The 22,070-nt window shown below is 44.7% G+C and overlaps 2 protein-coding genes across 6 annotated transcripts in view; both read right to left on the bottom strand.

Moving 5' to 3' along the window:
• Positions 1 to 826: 826 nt before the first annotated feature.
• EXOSC10 (exosome component 10) lies at positions 827 to 15,712 on the bottom strand. Of its 4 annotated transcripts, none has more exons than XM_051786219.1 (25): positions 15,479 to 15,712; positions 14,453 to 14,589; positions 13,910 to 14,033; positions 13,316 to 13,420; positions 12,732 to 12,897; positions 11,920 to 12,031; positions 11,554 to 11,629; positions 11,307 to 11,417; positions 10,744 to 10,887; positions 10,256 to 10,446; positions 9,481 to 9,637; positions 8,696 to 8,844; positions 8,339 to 8,389; positions 7,482 to 7,593; positions 6,790 to 6,840; positions 6,210 to 6,288; positions 5,925 to 6,046; positions 5,541 to 5,636; positions 4,848 to 4,922; positions 4,351 to 4,438; positions 4,062 to 4,135; positions 3,327 to 3,492; positions 2,789 to 2,850; positions 1,591 to 1,664; positions 827 to 1,012 (listed from the first exon to the last, which is right to left on the bottom strand). In XM_051786219.1, the coding sequence occupies exons 1-25, from the start codon at positions 15,605 to 15,607 to the stop codon at positions 982 to 984; spliced, it is 2,682 nt and encodes an 893-aa protein (XP_051642179.1). In that variant the 5' UTR covers positions 15,608 to 15,712; the 3' UTR covers positions 827 to 981. The 4 variants fall into 4 exon arrangements, with proteins under 4 accessions (XP_051642179.1, XP_051642178.1, XP_051642180.1 ...); XM_051786218.1 differs by having other exon boundaries at positions 3,327 to 3,495; positions 15,479 to 15,641; XM_051786220.1 differs by lacking the exons at positions 827 to 1,012; positions 1,591 to 1,664; positions 2,789 to 2,850; positions 4,062 to 4,135 and having other exon boundaries at positions 3,362 to 3,495.
• Positions 15,713 to 16,744: 1,032 nt separating this feature from the next.
• MTOR (mechanistic target of rapamycin kinase) overlaps positions 16,745 to 22,070 on the bottom strand; it is a 62,412-nt gene continuing 57,086 nt past the window's right edge. For both annotated transcript variants that reach the window (XM_051786176.1, XM_051786178.1), the window contains 10 exons: positions 21,940 to 22,062; positions 21,671 to 21,753; positions 20,633 to 20,705; positions 20,045 to 20,119; positions 19,657 to 19,792; positions 19,293 to 19,358; positions 19,074 to 19,154; positions 18,708 to 18,788; positions 18,193 to 18,298; positions 16,745 to 17,713 (listed from right to left, as the gene is read on the bottom strand). In XM_051786176.1, the coding sequence (XP_051642136.1) occupies positions 17,698 to 17,713; positions 18,193 to 18,298; positions 18,708 to 18,788; positions 19,074 to 19,154; positions 19,293 to 19,358; positions 19,657 to 19,792; positions 20,045 to 20,119; positions 20,633 to 20,705; positions 21,671 to 21,753; positions 21,940 to 22,062 (840 nt within the window). In that variant the 3' untranslated portion in view covers positions 16,745 to 17,697. The remainder of the gene's footprint in view (positions 17,714 to 18,192; positions 18,299 to 18,707; positions 18,789 to 19,073; positions 19,155 to 19,292; positions 19,359 to 19,656; positions 19,793 to 20,044; positions 20,120 to 20,632; positions 20,706 to 21,670; positions 21,754 to 21,939; positions 22,063 to 22,070) is intronic.

Below are 22,070 nucleotides of genomic sequence, written 5' to 3'. Positions count from 1 at the left end.
TCCACTCCCTACTCCCCAAAAACAGTGGAAGAGACTGAAAACAAACTCAATCCCAAACCTCCCCAGTGTTTATAAAATAAAGCCCTGTTAAAATGTCATGTTCCTTACCTCTGCACAGCAGCATTACCAGCCAGCAGTGGTCAGCATTAGAATCAGCTCTGTCGTCCATCCACCAAGTACTGATACTGTTTCTGATACTCTCTACTAAGACTCTGGGGTAACTCACTGTGGGTATTTAAAACCTGGAGATGTTAGTTTAGCTGCAGAGGTTCAGCTGCAGCACAGAACCCGCTGCCTTTCCCCAGCCCAACACTGCACCCTGTTTGTACCTTCTGCCTAATGCTATCACTTTCATTCTATAACTTTATGGTGAAGCCACTGACCTCTGATCCCAAAAGTATCCTAACTATTTTTTTTGTCCCTTGGAATAAAGTCTTTGTTTAAAAATACACAAACACTGCCAGGTAAACACACTCATTTTTCATATTACCTTGTCCTGTAAGAGTTGAGCTGTGCAGTTCAATTTGTAAGCAAGGTCTAACATAAAAGACAGTCTGGCCTCATTTCCTCCTCTGGACTGCTGGGGTTTGAGTCATATCTACTGAATCTATTATTTCTGTGCTGCCTTTAGAGGTGCCAAGAGGTTCCTCTCATACTCCATTGATATGCTGGTTCTGGACTTCAGGCAACTCCAACAAGTGACAAGTTCAGCCTAACTGTGTTTGAGGAAACAGGATAAACTTTCAAAATTATAAAAAAGGCAACATTATGAGTATAATTAGAAAAAAACCCAATGTGAATGTAATAAAAGTGGCATCAATTAAAATGTTTTTTCCTTTTGGAACAAAAAGGGGTTTAATGGTCTTAAAAACATTTTCTGTACAAAAATTGCTCAATGACCGGTATTTGCCTCCTCGTGGTGACAACACTTCTAACTATTGTTTCCTTCAGCAGCAACTCCCACAGGTCCTGTAACAAGGATTATCTCTTTGGCCAGTGGTGTGTGGAACCCCTGCAAAAGAGTTACACAAACACTTTAACTCCTGCTCTAAATTCACTCAGGACTGAACACTGACGATGTTACAATGATTTTATCAAGGGTCCTGATGCAGACAGAGCCCTTACCCCCTCCAGTGCTGCCCTTACCTAGTGTTGCTCTTTTATGACTAAGTAACACACAAGACTCATCTCTTGTAAGCTAAACATTAAGTATCCATTCAGAACAAGAATGTTCATGCTTGGCAGTACTGTTATTTGTCTTCCTCCCAAGCCAGACAGATGTTCTCCCCACCTCCACCTACCTTTGTGGTCAAAGAAAGCAACTCCCACATCCATTAACACAGACTTTTACCTCAGCATTTCAAACCTTCCACTCAGACTTGTCTTTGATTGCATTAATCCTGACTAAGTTTCTCTTTTTTTTCCTTTTTTCCCCCTTTAAACTGACGTCAAGCTGTGACACAACCTCTTCCCACTAAACATGTGCTTAAGCTCCCACAGCAGCAGAGCACAAAAGCTGTGCTCTGCCCATGGCTCCAGGGCAGGGGTGTGCAAACACTCCAGCTGGGTCAGAGCAGGCTGACAACACACCTCTCAGCTTTCCCCGCCAGGTAGGACATGCTCCGGTTTCCAGACTGTTGAAGTTTGTTAGCTCCAGCAAATTTCTGCACAGAGAAGAAACAAAACACCAGCACAGTGAGGTTCCTGCCAGATCCAGTGTATCCTATGAGGTTCAAGTGCTGCCCAGGTTGTGCCACCCTCACACCACTCCATCCACAGCGTGAGCTTTATGCTTTAGGGCTGCTCTGAGTGCACCTGAGGAAGTGCTGTTCTACTGCTCTGACCAGGACATGTGAGGCACAGTGCCCCACTGACAACACATCTTACCCAGCTAGGCAGAAAGACCTGTACAGGCTGTCCCAAATTCACCATTTGGTTTCATTTTTTAATCCTGGAACAAGTTTCAACTGACAGGATTGCACAGGAAACTGTTTCCTACTCTATCAGGCATAAACTGGTTCAGCCTCTAAAACACAATTTTTTTGAATGTCTCAGATGCTCCCTGGTAACATTTTCCCTCCAGTTAAATATGCAGGAGGGCAGCATGCACAGGGGAGGCTGAAATGCAAGAAATGAGCTTCAGAACTTAAAATTAATGTTCGAGCACCCAGTGAGTTCACACATGGGCTTCCTGTTACTTCCTGCCTGAAAGCCCATGGACATGACACATCAGCACCCAAACTCCATGTGTGAGCACTATGCAGGTATAGATGGGGGGTTTAGGTGCCCAGGTTTGCAGGGGACAGCACAGGAACTGCCCTAAGTTTGTGTTTGATTGTTTTCTTTCTTCTCTTCAATCTCAATTAGCAGTAAGTGAAAAATCTCTGAGCTCAGACTGTTTTCCTGATAACAGTACTTGGGGAGAACATGAGCAACACACAGACCTGAAATGACCTGGAACCACTGGAATGACTGAGATTTTTGAGAGTGCCTTGAATTTGGTACTGGGAATTTGTAGTGGTGTGCTGTGGTCCAAGTGTCATGCCTGTGATGTGTGGAGGTGTAGGTGTGAATAATGTACAAAGAAGTGGGAAACAACAAAGAGTCTGAGGGGCCCCAAGGAAGCTCCTGCTAAATGGGAAGCATGAAGTTGTGGCTGGAAGCTGCACCTCAGCACCAAGTGCTGTTAGGGAACATTCTGCACATCCAGAAAAGGTCATCTGTTCTCCCCAGCTTGGTACACACTGTCACCCACATTTCTGTTCCTCTTTTCATGACAGGCCCATACCTTGCCTGTGTAAGCTTGCTTGGCAGGATCAAACTGTGGCGACTGCTTCGATTTGCTGCTTCCTAAAGGAGAGAGGAGAAGCTGTCACTAAAATTCTCCATAAAGAACAATGCATTCCACAGTGTTCCTCTGATGATATGGAGGTTTTGTTGTAGTCTCCCACACAGTACAATTCAGAACAGTCTCTTAAGGACAGGGGATGCTTTTGAATAGGTGCTTCTTACAAAGGAGTCCAATCCTCTTTGCCTCCTAGTTCCCAAGTCCAATTAAACAGATGACTTTCTCCATGGAGAAAAGAAACAAAACCCAAACCCACAACCCACTTGGCCAATGTTTTCAGGATTTTGTTTCCAAATCAGAAGGGATGTTGAAGTGTACATTCCTCGAGTCAACTTCTTCAAGTGCTTCCCCACTGTACGGTGAGTGCACTGTAACAGTCTGCACTGCCTTGCCACCCACATTCCCACAAGCCTTCTCCAGGCTCAGCTGGAAACGTTTTCCACAGCCTGCAGCACTCTAGCAGGGGATCAGATCTTACCTGCAAACACTTTGAAGTTGGACTTGCTGTAATCAAAGGGGGTAAACTGCTTTGGTGCTTCCAGCTCCTCTGGTTGCTGGGGGGGTTTTGGCCGTTTCTTCTCCTGTGTTGGCAACTCCGCTCCCGTTTCACTCGTGTCTCTTTCCCTCTTCCTATTTGCTTGTTCCTGCTGGGAAAGCAACCCACAGAAGAGAACCAAGGACAAGGTCAGGAGAGGAGAATGAAACACCCCTGCACAGGCACGGGGGTGCAGATGAACTGCCCAGTGGAGCCAGGCCCCAGTGACAGCTCCTGCCTGTGGCAATAACAGTGTGGGGAGAAAGCTCTCTGCTCTTCCTGGGGCCTAAACTGCTTTGGTTTTTTTCTCCTCACACAGCAGGCACTTCTGAGCTAAAAAGCCAAGCTGTCATTTCACAGGATATCAGAGGCTGAGACCTGCTGTAGCTGCACTGGCAGATTTGGGGGAGCCTACGTGGAACAAGTGAGGAGTTTTGGGGGAACAAGTGAGGAGCAGAAGTGCAGCAGTGGAAAAAATTCCCTACTGAGCACATGGAGGGATGTGACAGTGTGCACAGCACAGTTAGTAGGGCCTGTTGTTACACCCAGGGCAGCACCAAACACTGTCCAAACACTGACATTCAGGTGTTCCAGAGTGACAGGGCTCAGGGTTTCACTCTGAGCTGCTCTAACAGTCAAGATGGGCACAGTCTGGAAGGAGGGAATTCCATGACATACCATGGCTTGCTGACGAACAGACACAACGTTTTGTGTTGTGTTTTTATGCACCTTCTGTGCCTGGGCACGGGCAGCTATGGAGACAAACAAGCATTACTGTAAAAAGCAGCAGTAAGTTAGCCAGGAGCTTAGAAAAAGCAAGCAAAGCAGCAAGTCTCAAACTAAACATAGTATAAACATTACCAAACTACATCATTTCTCAGGAAATCCATCATCTACAGGAAACAACCTATGTGCACAGGGAAAAGCATGCTGGCACACACCCTGAGGAAGGGAGGAATGGCTGTACCTGACTCCTGGGCTGCTTTCTTACTGATTTCATTCTTGGGCTTCTTCTGTACTGGTGCCTGACTCATCAGCTTCCATCGATTGCTGATCTGCAATGAAAAAGTGTCACCTGGAACCACTCTGTTTGAAGTTTTACGGCAAAAGGGAGTTTATAAACTTGCTTCCACGTGCTGGTCTTCATTAAGAGTACAAAAGATCAATCTGGACGGTAAAAGAGATTAAGATCTGCTGCACCAGGTGAAGTAAAACCAAGTGCTTTAAAAGTTCTGAGCTACAAACAGGCCATGAGAACAAAGGCAGATACTTCAGCAGTAGTTGCAGCTTTGACAGACAGTGAAATGTCTCCAGTCCTGGTTCTCCAAAGAATACAAATGCCACAGAAACATGTCAAGTTTCTCAAGAAGAAAAAAAAATACTATATTGCTGAGGTTCCCAAAGCAAAACACACTACTTGTTTCTTTTGCACCACTTTGCAGGAGTTTTTAGCACAAGGCTTACCTCATAAATTTTTGATGATGGGTCAAACTTGGCAGATTGTGAGATATAGGTAGAATTCTCCTCTGGAGGTAGGTACTGTAGAGAGGCAAAGAAACCATTTTGCTTTAAACACAGTACATGACATTTATCTCATTGCTAAAATGCTACTTGTTGTAAATCAGTGAGTTCATATTTGAGAAGCATTCTGCAGATGGAACACCTTGTGGAAAAAGAGAAGTTACTGCAGCTATGCCCAAGAGAAATATTAAAGAAAAACCAACTGAAAAAAGCCCCACAAAACCAAAAAACCCCAACAAACCAACCCTCAACCGCACACCAGAAAAAGTTGGTTTGATATTATTTCCTAGTAATTTGCCACTACAAATCTGCAGCAGTATTCTATTGTTCAGCTCACTAACTCTAGCCATAAAGTAGAGATGAAAACCTGATGCAAATTTCAAAAACCTCAAACTTGATTAAAAAAACTAGAGAAAGGGCTGTTTACTATGTAGACTTATATCCAAGAGGCATTTAAATGTGTTTTGAAAACAAGTCCACACGTGTCTTTGCAAGAAGAACAACCCCTTGATTCCAGTGAGGAGCAGCTGATGCTCTATCAAGGTCTTAAAGATACACCTGAAAAACCAGCTCAGGGCATTCTCTGCACTGGATATTTTGTGAGTCCCACTACAAATATGTATTGGGAGCTTTTACCATTTTAAATGGATTTTCAAAGGACTCCATTATTAGCTGAGCTTTCCGCTGTGCAGTGGTTAAAGGCCTCTTATTTCCTTCATCTCCATCACTTTCCTTAGAAGAAGAAAAAAAAAGAAATATTAACACAAATATTCTCTTGGTTTGGCTACTGCTGTTTCTCACTCTGAACCCCCACTGAGAGCAGTGACCCTCCAGAGACATTTAACTTGCTGGCCTTCTAACCCAGCTGTCTGGGTTATGCCACACACCTGACAGGAGTCAGTGCTGTTGCCAGGCACGTCCCTCCTGATTATTTCTTGCAACACTTCCACACAGTTTTATCAGATTATTAAGTCTGTTTTCTAATACTTCAATACTGACACTCACAAACGTGCTGCTTACACTGAATATGCTGACAGTGGCAGTAGCAACAAGACATGCTGGCTCTGGCTGACTATCTTGGATATTCGTTGTCCTCTCACTGTCTGAGAAGAGACAAGCATCTTTCAAAACTGGTGCAGGCTCTGCATGAAAAGGAGACAAAATTTTTATTAGATACTTGTGTATTTTACTGCTCTTTTGTGTAATGAGATTCCTCTGAAAGTTTTTTCAGGGCCATTTATTTCCTCCATGTCAAAGCCCCATCACTGTATTATTAGCACAGCTTTTAGGTTAACTGTAAATTACCCAAGGCAGAGCTGCTCTGAAAATCATCCATAGGAATCCGTGAGCTGTCATGTGGTCCAAAGAGGGCATTCTCCAGCTTCTGCAGAGGGATTCAAATTACAAACACAATTAATACACTATGAATCTATGGTTTCACATACTGCAGACACTTAAAACAGAAATTCAAACAAAACGATGAAATTCCTAATGTAGCTCACCTGCCAGAGCACTTTGCAAAAGGCTACCTATGCAAATACCCAGTGGTTAATGGAGATGATTTACTTCACACACAAGAGGAGCCTTATAAACTCATCTGAAACCTCTCTTCTTACAGCTCAGTCAATATATTTTAACACATATGAAACTGTCCAGCAGCCAGAGTGTTTGCTGATACAGCCTTAAGTGCTGCTTTATAGTGGTTTGTAAAACACCAATTTACAGCTGGTAATGTTATGAGTCTAGCACAGAAAACAAACATTAAGCTAAAGCTGTATCTGTAAAAGGGATGAGATAAGCAATTCACTAGAAAGTAGAATTTTGCTACATTTGTTTCCAAGTTTAAGGCTGAAGACATTAAGTAAAAATACCATGTAAACAGTACCTCAGGGGTGGGTAGAGATGCTCTCTTCTTGGCAGTTGAAGTAATCTCTGACTAGAATGGGAGAGAAAAGCAAGTTACTTAAATGTACCTGCCCTGTTTCTTCTAGGCTGGCCTCCTTATCAATGTTTTCAACACATTCATTACAAGCTAGCAGTTTAATAAAATTACTTTCTTCTCCTGCAGTGTTTGCACTTGGCTATATATTTAAACACCTTGCACAGAAAGGACACACTCTTGCTCACAAGTGTTTTTGTTTCACTACAGGAGGAAAGCTGTACTAATATCAACATGCTGATGATGCATTTCAACTAATGAAGCTCTTGCAGCCAGGGCTGTTTTTGTTTGCCTCGCCACAGCTGTAAAAGATTTATGAGTCCGTTTACACGGCCAACAAATTCCACAAGGTGCAGTTCTTCCTCACGCAGGCAAACGAGACGTGCAGTGTAAGACAGACAACTGCACCCTGCTCGAGCAGTGTCTGCTCCTTTGCTGCTCCAGTTCTGCAGGGAACCACCAAAGAGCACACAGGCAAGGAGCTGCAGCGGATCTTTCTGCTCTGCCACAGAGTATCACATTCAGCGTCCAAAAAGCAAACTTCAGCACACACATCATCCCAGGTCACCACTCAGCTCCAGTCCCCAGCTTAGGGAAAGCCAGTGATGAGTCTCCTGTGTGGTACCAGCTACTCCTACCTTGACAAGAGGCATCTCCCGGGCCTGCTGAATGAGCAGATGCAATTCATTAATCTGCTGGCGAACGAGGGGTGGGACGGGATTACAGCAGGCAATGATGCCCTGGGGTTCTCTAAAGAGAGAGGAGGAAGATTCAGTGTGCTGTATTTATGGCCAATATGTCAGGTATTTGCATTCCAAGGATGTGCAATGGGATATAACCACGGTCCTGACTGTGACAGAGCAAGACAAGCCAGATTAATATGTCAAAGTTTATTCTCTGTGATAAAATTCTTCTGTATCAGTTTGTGCAGACAAGGAGAAGCCATTAAGTCAGCTCTCCTCTCATTTAACTTTTCTGTGATCTGACTCTCCTCATCATCATTTCATTCAATATTCACCTATGAAAGCTGAGTCCAGCAGTGGGCCTACCTTTAAAGATGCATCTTTATTACTCTCAAGTATGGATGTTAGATGATGAGTGCCAAGTGGTCAAGGAAAACGTTGTGTAAATTGGGTATTTCAAGGGATCTGCCTCTTGCCCTTCCCAACCCTCTAAGAAGTGCAAAAAAGCCCAAATAAATGCTATGGGGGAACTCATCCCTCTCTTGTTCTGTAATAGTGTGGGAATCTCGGGAATTTGTGACATAGAACAATGCAAAGGAATGTGGTTTATTAGGGAAATAAAGTCAGAGATGTATCCCAGAGGCCTGGAGCCTTCCCAAGGAGTATTGCTATTTATTTCTCTTCCAAACTGAACAACTATAGAGAAAAGCAGTACTGGCAGCTGGAAGGAAATCAGAAATCATTACACACTAGGAAGGAACTTGCTGGATATTAAAATCAAATAAGACTCCTTCAGGGTGAACTGAACTTACTTGGGCAGCTCCTCTGAGATCTTCAACAGCATATGATTTGGGAGCACATATCTACAACACAAAGAGGCGGTGTGAATGTAACAGAATGTTAAAACCACTTAAAAATACCTCCAAAGTGCACAACTCTGCCCCAATTACAAGGTCTGAGAAGATGACATCAGTTGAAAAGGAATTAAGTAGGACTGATCTAGGTACCTGTAAGAATTTACTGCTAATGTAACAGGACTTCTGAGCAACAAGCAGCCTGAGGCAGTACAGTGATTTCTACAAAGTGGTTCCATCTCAGGGGTGGAAGGGGCACAATCCAAGAGATTTATTGAAGTATTAAGCCAGTGTCCATAACAAAAGACTTCCTACCCTGTGCTCTCATCCTCTTGACGTGCTATCTTGTCCCTCCATGCGAACAGCAACCTAAATGCTGCCAGCTGCTGGGTGTCGAGGTGTTTTTTCTGCCTCCTGTAGAGCTCAAGGTAGGATTCATCTGTGAAGAGGGGCTTGATGTATTTCTGGACAGGAAAAAAAGAAACACTCGTGATCAGTATTGGATTTGTGCTTTCTAGTTTGCCTTGCTCCACTGAGACAGAGAATCTCACACGGACATCAGGGGACTGAATGCACTCTGGCACAATGTGTCTTGAGCTTTTACCCTAAATGATTGCTAGGAACCTATTCCTGAAAAACACACATCTCATCCATTTTTAGGGGAAAACCACCCTCAGCAACTCCAGGAGGAGCTTCAGTATCTTCAGGCTTCTCTATATTACACAAGGCCTATTTTCATAGACAGTATTTTCCAGGCACAACGTAATTGTCTCATAAGGCAACTCCAGCAAGGCTTTGAACTTCTAGGAACATCCAGCAGAACTGGAAATGTAACATCTCTCTTGGAAAAGACACACTTGAATGCAGTGTGAGGCCAAGGAGTGCTAGCATTCAAAAAACTGCAGGAAGGCACCTCAATCCAAGGATTTTAGCCAGTGAAACAAGTGACTGCGCATGACTGAGGCAGAGTTTATACAGCTGATTTCAGATACACAAAGAGGAGAACAAACTGTGTTTATGTAAGAGAGTAGAACAGGCAGAGGACCTTCTGTCTCAAGCCCATACCCTGATCCAGGTAATCCATCCAGGTGAAGCTTTACCTTCAGGCAGATGTCCCTGCTGCGCTGCCACACAACCTGCAGCTGCGTGGGCTGCTCGTTCCCTCTCTCCCACAGCGCCTCCCTCATTTTGTCATAGATGTAGAGCAAGTAGTGAGTGTCATCACGGGCATACTGCAGCATTTCTTCTGGCAAAGGGCTAGAAAAAGAGCCACAATTACACTAGCATGTTTCAGTTGTCCCACCAAACTGCCACTTTCCTCTTGCAAGGCATATTAGTGCAAACTGGACACGAGACATGCCAAGAACTAACATGGGAATTCCTCTGTTTCCTTGCTGAAGGATTTGTTGGGCCACAGCAGTAACGAGCTGTGCCCTCTCCAATTCATATGGCATCCTGTTCACAGTCCTGCCAGAGAGCAGGACTGCCCTGCGGCTGAGTCAGATGGCAGAACTGCTTGCTGTGGTATTTCATAACTCTGCTGTCTCTGCAGAGCCTACATAAAGTAGATTTAGAATCTCTGTGGTGTGTAGGGTGCACCTGCACAGCCCAAGCTCCCTGCTCCAACAGCACCTTGTACAGGTGACAATGTTTTCGTGGGGGCTCTGGGGGAGCAAATACAGACTGACTCCATAACACTGCAGTGGTTAGGCACTGTTCCACACTCAAACTTAAGGCACAGCCAAGGTGAATGCTGTGCTCATTCACTTTGAGACTAACCTATAACTATGGGTCTTGCAACTAGAAGCTCTAGCAGTGCAAACAAGGAGAAAGAGCTACCTGGCAGCTCCAGCCCATTTAGGGGTCAGTTTTTACCGTATCCTCCAGTCAGCCAGCTGGTACTTCTTGTCAGCATCTACACTGCAATACAGCTTTAGCAGGTGTTCCAAAGAATGCCTGCCAAGATTGAGGAGCCGAGCAGCTTGGTGAGTATCAAACATGTTCACCAAGTACAGACCAAAGTCTCTCTGCAGCCATTCCACGTCTGAATCAGCACCATGAAGGACCTTGAAAAGCAAAACAAGTTGGGAATGATACAAGGAACATTTCTACTCCAGGCTGGTGGTGCTGTGCTTTCATATTCGTGTGTCTAGGACAAGATTTCTTTTCTCTGTCCTTTACTGTTAAGTACAGAACTACTAAAGGAGTGCAACTGGCAAGTAGTTCACCACTTACATCAAGGAAAGAGGTCCATGAACAAATGACAGTGAGAGCAGAGCCAAGTGTGATTTTAAGTATAATAAAACTTAAACTAAACCAATAATGATAATAAAAAGGGAATTGTGGTGAGTTTGGCAGCTGACCTTCACAATGGCAGGGTCTGTGAAGGTCTCATTGAGGATGTTCAGGTCGCTGCGCAGCTCCAGGGCATCAATAATGAAATCTTCTGTTCGAGTGGAAATCTGCAGCAGACATGTCAAGCCCAGGAAGCTCCTGTAGGAATGATGCTGAAAGTGGGGAAGAGAGGTGTAAACTAGGATTCGTTACAGAAGTAATGCCATAAAACAAACAGCACCCCAAATGAAGGAAGGAAAGGACTTCTTTAAGAAAAAAGACAACTGGATAATCAAACTTTCTCTTTGCAGTCATTAAGATGACATAAAAAAACCATGAGATGAACTGAAAGAAGATCAAATTCAGCTAGAAGTGGGAAGCCAGTCCAATGACTGGAAAACTTATAATATTGACACTATTTAATTCAACTTCATAGATAATATCTGATGGATCAGGGTCATGAACTGTTTTCTCATGTCAAAAAGTACAAAAAAAAAGAGAAAATGACAAAACAGACTAGAAGAATATAATGGTCTCCTAGGTCCTGAAAGTACACGTGTTAAGTTTTAAACAGAAAAGGCAATTTGATTACCTCCAAATCCAGGGCAAACTCTTTACAGTTCATAAGCTTTTCATTCAGTTCTACCAGCTCATCCAGTGTGGTGATAAAGTGACAGGGTGTTTCCTCCATGGGCCTGTACATCTGGCAGAGCACATGAATTAGGCATGGTATGTTCTCTGCCAACTCCCACCCCCACCTCCACCCTCAGATCTGAAATTTGTCAAGTATGGCTGTAAATGTACTGCAGCTGCAGCTGCAAATTAAAGTGGGCACCAACCTGGAGTTCTGGTTTCTTGAGAACTCCATCTGGTGGAGAGAAATGCTCTAGTTCATACTGGTAAGGGTGAGCAAACCTGTGGAAATTAGGAAGATAAGCACAGGCTAAATCCCAGCCACCTTTGTGAGGCCAGAGCACAGAGACTTTGACACCTACGGCAGTTTCCCTTTCCGGCAGAAATGTTGTCTGTTATTAAGCACAGGTTCAATGTAACTGCAGAGGTCTAAAGCAAATCACACACACTGCAGTGTGGGCACAAACACATGCAGAGCTGTTACACACGGCGAGCACCAGCATGGTGGGAGCACACGGGCACAGGCCCACCCGTGGGGCTCCCAGCACCTCGCTGCCAGGTTCATTTCTTACATGTCTTGCTCAGTTTGCTGCGTCCTCTGCTGATGTATGAAGTCTGCCAAGGCAGCTGGCACGTCCAAGTCCTCAGGGCGCTCCTTTCGCTGCCGTCCACTTTTTGTGAGGGCTGAACAACCAATATGGAATAACTGGACTGGGTCCCCCACATCACACCTTCTCAGCCTACTACTCTTCTCCCCTCCACCCACCACGAGATCCTATTAAAACCACAAAGCATCAAAAATCTTAACAATTTAGAGCTGCAGCTTTTGCTGTCAGCACCTTGAACGACAACTCAGTCACCAGGTTGCTGTTAAGCAAGACACAAGGTGGTTCTGCTCAAAAGCTTGGAAGGAGATTGAAAAATCTTCAGTTATTAAAAGTACAGTGGCATCAGTGGAGATTATGGATGAACCATCAGCAGCAGAATGTTACCAAAATAGGGTGTTACACAGTGGCTCTGGTAAATCACCCAAAGCAAAGGTAGGTCTCCCTACACACCTCACTCGTTTGAAAGAACATCTGTAAAGTCAACTAGATTGGTCAAGACTTCTGAGGCAAAAGTGACTCTCATGTATGTTCAGTGGTGGTAAAGAGCACAATATCTGTTTGGGACAGATTATTTGCTGTATACCAACAAGAAGATGCTGTATGTTGATCTACTCTTACATTAGACAGGTAAACAGAGTCACAGAGCTCACTACACCCAAATGCTCAACATCTCCTGTTATGTGTTTTTACAGTCAATGATTTCTCCTCTAGACTGTGAGGACCAGGTTTGTGTCACATACTCTCAACAGGTCACCCAAGTAAAACAATCTCCTTACCTTCAGGCAAAGGTTTCAGAGCATTTGGCTTGATAAAAAGTTTAGGGACAAAGGGAGTGTTGGAGTTGTCAATCTTTTCCCGAAACTTAAGCTGCGGTCGAGAGATATTCTTGGCATGAAGCAGTCGGAAGGTTTCAGACTGAGTCCTCTTGTGGAATTCTCCTGCCTGTTTAAAAAACCACAGGTAAAACTCACATGACTTAACAGACATTCAGAGTTTCTCCTACTCAGCCTCACCCAACATTCAGAGAAACAAAGTTATACCCCACGCTGAAAACTGAGTCACTTTTTCTCAGCAAGTCCAGCACTGAGGAATGAGAGTTCTCTGAATCAGGATCCTGAATCCACATGAGTAAGCACAGGAAGGGCTGTTGTGTACATGACACTGAAATGGCAAGTGAAAGCACAGAGAATCCAGAATCAAGTCTGAATGAACAAGAAAAGGGAAAAAAGAGGGAGGGACTCAGAATGTGTGAAAAAAAAATGAGAGAATATTAAACTACTGAACTCCACTGGAGAATTAGTAGTGCCAAGGCTGGGAGAAGAGCTGAGCTAACACAGCAAGCTGAGCACAGGGGCCTCACCTTACGGTTCCAGCTGGAAACGATCATCTGTGGGGGCTGTAACCCAGCTGGCAGGACTGGCTGCTGGTTTCTGTTCACTCCGGATGCCTCATCCAATAAAATACTCTAAAACCCAGAAAAACAACGTGAAACACCTGCTAAATTACCACACTCAGCCACTTTGGTCAGATCGAGTAAAGGAAGTCACATAGGTAGGTACCTCCACTGCCATTTCCCCCAGATTCTGCACAACACAAGACAGACAATGTGGGAGGAGCATGCTGGCCATCAAGGGTGGGAAGAGTTTCCTCAGAGAAGCAGCTCTAAAATGTACAGACCTGTTCCCAGGTTGTGAGGGTTTCGTGCCAAACTGTATTTAGTTTCCTCACAAGTCACATATTGCAGTCCCTCCCTCTGGCCCATAACCCACCTGCCTCAGCTGCTGGGAGCTCTGGCCCAGCACATGGAGAGGGTTTTAAAATAAGGGAAAACACCAGACTGAGGAAACACCAACTGTAACTGTGAAAGCACTACCACTGAAACTCTTGCAATGAAAAAAGAAGTTATGGGAACTGAACAGTTTATAAGAACCACATCCAGAAATAATTTGCTTACCACTCTTTCAAGAATGACGTCGTTGGAGTCAACCAGCATATCAAATTTATCTTCCAGCCCTGTCACTTTGCTGGACTCTTTCAGGAGGCTCCGGCAGCCGTGGTACTGCATCACTTGGCTCATGCTTGCAAGAGAACAGCACAGCTGTCAGCAATCTGTGAGCAGGTAATCTCAATCCTAAAACATCCAGCTTTCTTCAACTTTCTGCACTTCAAAGTTTGAAAATAAATCAAACCGTAGATATCATCACATGAGCAGTGAATAGGAGAAGCACCTATGCAGTATTAAGTGCCAGAATTAATTTCTCACAAACCACACCACGACTTTTAAAACGGACTAATTAGTTTGGAGTCAGCTGCTCCCCTCTGCCACAGCTCTTCGTGGCGATCAGTACGAAAGGCCCTCTTTAAGCTTGTCACGGGGCTAGAAGAGCAGCTAAAATCAGGTGTGAAGTAAAACACTGTTTTACCTACAGCAAAGCATGGAGTTCCCAGAGGAGGAGGCTGCCTGCTGAGGGCATGGGGAGGGGCAGCAGGCCCTTACCAGCGGAGCAGGCGGTCTCCCTGCGTGTCGCAGTACGCGCGGAAGCCGGGGAAGCTGCGGTAGAAATCGTACTCGTCGCCGGGCTGGGGGAGCCCGTTGGATGCCTTTGTTGCAGCCACCACCGTGCCCAGGGCGTACTGTGCAAGAACACCACGTTATCAGCATTTTGTTCCTGTTTGCCCAGCGTACCCTGTGAGAGAAATGCGTCCTGCCTGGCTGGTTTGAGCTGAGTGGTTCTATTGTGTGGTATCGTGGGGCTTTTCACCAAGAGTAAGTCTGCATGGACTATTTGGAGAACTTAAGATAATTAAAGTCTAAGAACAGGATCTGTAACTCAGTCTAGCATTACAGATATGACCTGAAGTTGTCAGTGCAGGGTTATGTGGGATCTCAGGGAAAGGTTCTTCCCCCAGAGGGTGGTCGGGCACTGACCAGGCTCCCCAGGGCAGTGGGCACAGCACCAAGGCTGCCAGAGCTCAAAGGAGCGTTTGGACAACGCTCTGAGGGACAGCATGGGATTGTTGGGGTGTCTGTGCAAGGCCAGGAGTTGGACTGGATGGTCTTTGTGGGTCCCTTCCAACTCAGTATATTCTGTGACTCTAAATCAGCAGGAACGTAGATAATGACTTCATTATTTTAACAAAAAAAACCCAAATGCTGCAACGCTTCCTTCTTGAGAACTGGCAGACGTTCCCTCTCTAGAAGCAGCATCTGTAACGCCAGGTGAAGTAATGCCCGTGCCACAGGGTCTCCCGAAGGTCCCCAGGAATTCCAGGTGGGTGATAGGACTAGGGCCCGAGCCAGGCGGTAACAGGCCCCGACGCACCACTCGGCCCCCGCACCCGCAGGACCGGCCCGCACCCTCCCTCCCGCGCAGGGGGACTCCCCACAGGTGTCACCATTCGGGCAGGGGTCTCCCCGCAGCCCCCGCGGGGCCGGACTACAGCTCCCGGCATGGCCCGAGCGCACGCGCACGCCGGGGGCGGCGGTGGCAGTCCCGCTCCTCCCCGGGCTCCCCCAACGCACCTTGACGAAGGCATCGGGGCTGTCGAAGCCGGGCAGGATCGGCATGGCGCTGGCTGTCCCGCTGTCCGCGGGTGTCCCGGCGCCGCCCGCCTGCCCCGCCGGGCTCCCCTCACGCACGGCGGCCGCCATGTTGATGCGCGAAGCTGTCGCGAGAATTGGGCGCTCTCGCGAGAGCGCGGCGTCGGTGGCGGGGAAGAGCGGCGGGGAGGGGCCGGTGGCGCCCCCCAGCGGCGGGACGGGACCAGCCCCCGTGTGGGATGGGGGGGCCCTGAGGGGGGACACTGAGGGGGGGACACTGAGGGGGGACACCGGCCCTGTTTCCTCTCAAAAGCACCACCAGGGAGCCACAGTATCACAGATTATTGAGTTGAAGGGACCCACCAGGATCATCCAGTCCAACCCCTGGCCCTGCCTAGGACACCCCAACAATCCCACCCTGGCCCTGAGAGCGTTGTCCAAACACTCCTGGAGCTCTGGCAGCCCTGGGGCCGTGACCAAACCCTGGGGAGCCTGTTCAGTGCCCAACCACCCTCTGGGGGAAGGACCTTTTCCTGAGATCCAACCTGACCCTGCCCTGACAGCTCCAGCTGTTCCCTGGGTCCTGTCACGGGTCACAAACCGAAGAGATCAGTGCTGCCCCTCTTTACCTCATGAGGATGTTGAATACCACAGTGAGGTCTCCCCTCAGCCTCCTCCAGGCTGAACAGACCAAGCGCCCTCAGCTGCTTCCCCTCAGGGCCCTTCCTCACCCTCACTGCCCTCCTTTGGACACTCTCTAAAAGCTTAATAACTTTCTTATATTGTGGTGCTCAGTCCCCTTGACAGCCACACCAGTGCCTGGAAAGGAGGCAGGGGCAATACCACCCAAATTCCTGACTGCCACCTCCTTGTTTCCCATTTTTGAGGTACAGCACCTGGAAGAGCCCAGGGAACTCTGCTCAACACCCCACACTGTCCCTCGAGCTGTGGCTGTGACCCTGAGACCCAGCAAGCTGCTGTTCTTACTGCACAGATAGCATCACATCTCCTGGAGACAGAAATTTAGGGATTCTACGGTCAAGTTTCTATTATACAAGCGACAGATTTCATTCAGTCTTGGTAATTTTGCTTCCAGCTGCCATCAGAAAGGAAATAAAGCCTGAACTGATGCACAAAAAGACAAGTCAATGGCAATAGACACCTTAAAAGAAAAAAAAAGAATCTTAATCTACTCCCCTCTCTCTGCCTAAAAAATATTTTGGAATAAACAGGAACACAGCCAAAGTCTTTACATTTCGGTGTAATTTATTGGCACAAAAATATTCAAATACAACATGGCATCTAAACATGGCTACTCTGTTGTATTTTGTGCATTGTTTTTAATATGTTTAATTCATAAATCATAACTTTATCTTCACCCTCACGTTTAATAACCATTATTTTCTGTTTCAAGTTATGACCAGTTCTCCCCCCCCATCTGCCTCCTAGGCCAAGCCCTAACTTTCCCTAGTTATTTCCCAACACTGCTTTTTAACCCAGACACTGTGGGAAGCTCCCAAGTGGTATTTACTTGTACCCTGCATCCAGTTTGCCATGGATCACTCTGCACAGAGGCACCGACTTCGCTCAGCTCAAGGTCTTCAAACCTTGATACCCTGATCTAATCTGAAACATGACTCCTGCACTAATGTAATGAGCAGATAGACAATTTCCAATTTTGGGGCAAGAATCAAGTTTGAAAACAAGGTACAGGATGAAACAATGGTAAAATTCTGCTTCTCTTTCCAGTTATCCAGCTCACCCCCAAACAAGTGCATTGAGCTCATTGCAGCCACATCAACAGGAATGATCAGGGCAATAATTCATCTGCAAGTGACTTAGTTACATTGCAAAGTAAGTCAAAACCCGTATATAGTTATTTTCAATGGATCACCAGTTCCCCAAAGACCAAGTGGAACCATAGACATCTGTGGTACAATCAGTCTTCGCTGTCCTGGAAACCCAAATCAAGTGTTGTGTTTCAGACAGCTTGTTTGTTTGTTTGTTTGTTTTTTTCCCGACAGCAGCTATACATTGGCTTAAACCAACTTTTAATATACAATAACTCTTTTCATTTACATTTAAAAATATTTGACAAAGGCTGTATTTCAGTCCAAGGTTCAGTTTGTGTTTGTAGAAGAGCAAGTTTGGAGTGCAAAAGCCTCCAGAATAAAAGGCTGTGGATACTTTGGAATCTTCCATTACCAGAAAGGACACCTAAAGAAAATAAAGATATTGTAATAATGCTGACTTGTATGGAGTTTCACAAAGGCAACACTGAGAAGGACTGAGATTCCATACTAATTAGGCACTATTTTAGCTTAGGGAAAATTGCCAGGTGATCCCCCCAATACTTCTTTCCTGCTAAAGTTTAAAAACAACAGAGATCTATTCTGTCCAGCATTGTTCAAAGTTAGCTAACCCTCAAAATGACAGTAAAAATAAGTAAAATAAATAACACTTCTTCACTGTAATTGTGACCATCACATTCCTCATTGCAAACACTTAAAATGTTCTAAAATCCCTGTCACTCCTTATAAAAGAGCTTTCCTAGAGGACTGTCTATGGCATCGCTGTCATGACTGCAAAATCTACCAGAGCAGATACAGGATGTGCCAAGGCTCCTACAAATAACTAACCACACAGTTAGATTATTCCAGAAGAGTTTTGCCAGCTCAGCTGAGTGACAAACTCACCATCCAATGTAGCACTGGCACAGGTTCTCATGAGAAGTCGCTTGTTTGATGAGCAATTCCACTTGTGTGGGGACATCGAGAGTTTCGTCATGAGAAAAGTCCCGACCTGTGAAAAAACACATCAGTGAAGTCACAAATCCTGCTTCTAATCCCTTCAGATACATTATTTGGCAGGTGGGGGGCAGTTTCCTATAAATTATAAGAGTGTAAAATTTTGCAACTAAATGCTGCAAACTATAAAGCCAGGACAGTGGAAATTCAACTTCCACTGAACAAGCTAAGACAAGTAAGTCTGTGCAGTTACAAACACCTCTGTACTTTTCAAAGCAAGCTCATTTCAATCTAAATGCAGGCACCAGTCCTTGGGTGTTAGACAAGAACAGGCAAATGGCCTCGTCCACTTAATGAGAACATGTTAAATTCAAGGATTAACACAAAATACAAACACTAAGGGTAGTGCTGATCCTTCTCATCAGATTTTATGTTTATTTTATATAACATAAAAACGTGCTCACCAGTGAGCTTATCTCGAACCCTGTTGATGATCTGAATTGCCTTCTTATTTAGAGCTTCTGGTTTCACCAGACCATCTCCTACTGAAAGACAGAAACAGGAAAGAGAATTAGGACTTCACCTGAACAATAAAAGCATTTGTACTGCTGTTAGATGTGCCCTGCCCAAATGCCATTTTGAGAGCAAACCTAGATACATTTTCTATCACCTTTTTGTTGGGAGTTGAGAACACAGGTAATTATATTCCTCATTTATGCTGACAAGGAACTGTATCTGTCCCAACTCATCTAATGGCATTTGGATCATGATGAAATTTTCTGATCTAAGAACAATTTTTGCATTAGTATAGAAACAACAAAGAAACTTACTGAAGGAATGGATGGATTCAGGCACTGTGGTCCCAGTTTTTTTATGGGATGTCTCACCCAGTTCCACACTGTCCAACATTTCTGTTGAAAAAAAACCACACAAAAACATGAATGTGAAGTTGAAAAGCAGCTAAAATATTCTTCCAGAAACATCAACAAAGCTGTTAATCATCTCATTTGAAAAGCATAATTGTGACATCCACCATCTTTCCTACTCACCCACTGACTGACTGGCTGAGTAGGAGTCTGTCCTTGTTCGTGAGCGCTTATTGCCCTTTGTATTTGCTGCAAGAAAAGGAGTTGAAAGGCATGAACTGGAGTTTCAGTGTTTCAGAGCAAATCTGTCAACAAACAATACAGATTTCCCTGCCTTTCTCCTTCTCCAGATTTGATGCCACATGAAAATAATTTCAATCTCCCGATCTCTGTTGCAATTTCACATTAAAATCCTCAAAGCTGCACCGAGAAATAGCACATGGAAATGAACAATTTCATCAGATTGTTTTCAGACAGACATTGAATTTCTTGTATGAAATCAGAGCGATTCCTCTCTTGCTGCCAGAGTTTCCTCAGAGTCACTTACTGTCCATCAGCCTCCAGTTCAATAAGGGATCGTACACAAAGGCTTCCAGCACAGCCATGACACTGTCCTTGTGTTCCCGCAGCACTTCCATCACCGTGTGACAGGTGATCCTGTAGTTGCCATCGAGGCCTGTCACCTGGGGAAGAGGAAGAGGTGAGTCCACCACTGCTTCATTCACTGTGCAACTCCAACCCCAACATTCAGGGAGCAAGAAGTGGCTTTGAACTGGAATTCACTGTGGTTACAGAAAATGCAGCTGAAATATTAACACCTCTGGTTCTTAAGGTGTGGAGAAGTTTAGCCACAACAGAAAATAGAGGAAAAACTGGGAATTGGGTGCCATTTTCCTCAGGAACAATCCTCTTCATATTAAAGAGGGGATGCTTACCTCCATAGCATTTGTCAGCATCCTTGTTAACCTAAATGGAATCTTCTCAGGGAACTTTTCTCTTGTCATTGCAACCTAAACAAATGATGATGGAGAATTAGTCAATTAATAGCTAATTTAGTCTTTAAAAGTTACTAAATATTGAGATCTTTTTGGTACAGTCTTGAAGACTTAATTCCAAATAGGAAAAAAGTCACAGTTTTATGCTCCTCAGTTTCCACAAATTTTTGGGAGAAGCTAGATAAGTAACTTGATAGCAAAGGGAAAACTCAGCATGTGCCCAGCTGCTACTGTCAGGTAACACAGACTGCCTGTCAGCAGCCTAAATTGCTCCAAGAAATTTCAGGGAAGTGATGCCAGCACTTCTTTGCTTGTTCCAGTGGTCAACTAATCCCCAAGACACGCCTCTGAGATAAAGTACCTATTATTTCCATCTTGCCTGTAGGTAAAGCAAAGCTCAAAAGAGCCAAAGGGCTTGCCCAGGATCAGACTCCAAGGTCAGTTTGTCCTGGCTTATAGATTAATTGCTGTTCTACCAGAAAATGTGAAATGTTACAGAAAATTTAATGTCCAACTACAAAGATTTACCTCAAAGCAGTCCCCGAAGTCGATGTGCAGGATCTTTCCACTCAGTCTGTCTAACATCAGATTGGAGGGGTGCCTTTGATGAAGGAGTGGGAGAAAAAAACAGGGTGACAGACCATTCTAAAAACCCAAAGTAAATCACAGCAGTTCCAGTCTGAAATGGTATTTATCTTCATGAGCAAGAACAGCCAGTGACAGCTTTCTTGTCTGAGATCTTCAATCTCAGGATGAACAGAAAAGCTTCCTGACAGTGCATCTATCACATTATTTCTGTAATTACCTCTCAGGCGTTAGAGAGCTTCTCACCTTGGAAGATAAACAATCTCTTAGACCAGAACAATCAGTACATTTCTCAGACAGGAACATTTACTTTTCAGTTAGGATAAATTTTTCCACTTGTTTTATGCTTTTTTGTTTTATTCAGTATAGAAAAATGAAATGCACTATGCTACAGGTGAAATAATACAAATTGGTTTACAATCAGAAGAGAAGAAAATCAATCCAGACTAGGAAAACCACAGGGCTGTATTCATGCTGTCTTCTTCCAATTTTGTTTTAATTCAATTTTCAAAGGTTTATAATTTCATTATAAAGACCTCTAGGTTCAGGAGTAAGAGCTTTTGTTATGAAAACACATGAGGCTTTAGCTGTTTTTGCATTACAGCCTTTAAATCTAAAATACATTGTCTTCAAAACTATTTCTGAAGTTATAGAATGGGTGGAAAAGACTTCCCACTCTGTGAGTGAAAGGACATATTGGGGCTTTCAATATTAGGATTTGTGGTCTTTGATGTAGTTCTGTGAGCATTCATCTCAAAAAGGAAGAAAGTCTTATCAGTACTCAAGATACACAAGCCCTGCATCTTGTGCCTGCAGTGCTGAAAGTAACAGCAGCACATTTAGGACCTGAAAGATGGTATCACTACAACTCAGCAGTAACCACAATGGAAGATGTTATCACAAGAAGAGATCCCAGGAATGAATTGATAAGCCTTCACAGCCTGTGCTCTTAAATAAAAGAAACCTTTATACTTCACTTACCTGTCCCCAAGGCCCAAAATGTACCCAACCATTGACATCACAGCAAGTGAACGAGTGTAATTTGTTCTTCTGTCAAACCACACCTACAAGTGGAGACAAAACAGAAGCCAGGCAGGCATGTTGGGTGTTTCAGATTCTGTTTTAAGTTACACATTAACCACTTGCATTTTGCACAAAACAGAACTGTGACATGGATTGGTACATCCCATAAGCCTGAGGGGGTTCAAACACCCTGTGCCCTTGAATTAGGTGTCATGTGCTGAACTCACCTCTGAGCTTGGACTTTTCAACCACAGCAGTTTGGCAAGGTCATCCCCAGCTGTGTTATTGACAGCATGTTCAAATACTTCTACTTTCTGCATCAGAGTCAGGTGGTCATAGTCTGGAGCCATCTATAATT

This window comes from Manacus candei, unplaced genomic scaffold, assembly GCF_025592945.1.
Source record: "Manacus candei isolate 608988 ecotype Guabito, Panama unplaced genomic scaffold, ASM2559294v1 h1tg000022l, whole genome shotgun sequence".
NCBI classification, from domain to species: domain Eukaryota; kingdom Metazoa; phylum Chordata; class Aves; order Passeriformes; family Pipridae; genus Manacus; species Manacus candei.
The sequence above is the reverse complement of the archived record's forward strand: the minus strand, read 5'-3'. Positions and strand labels throughout refer to the sequence as shown.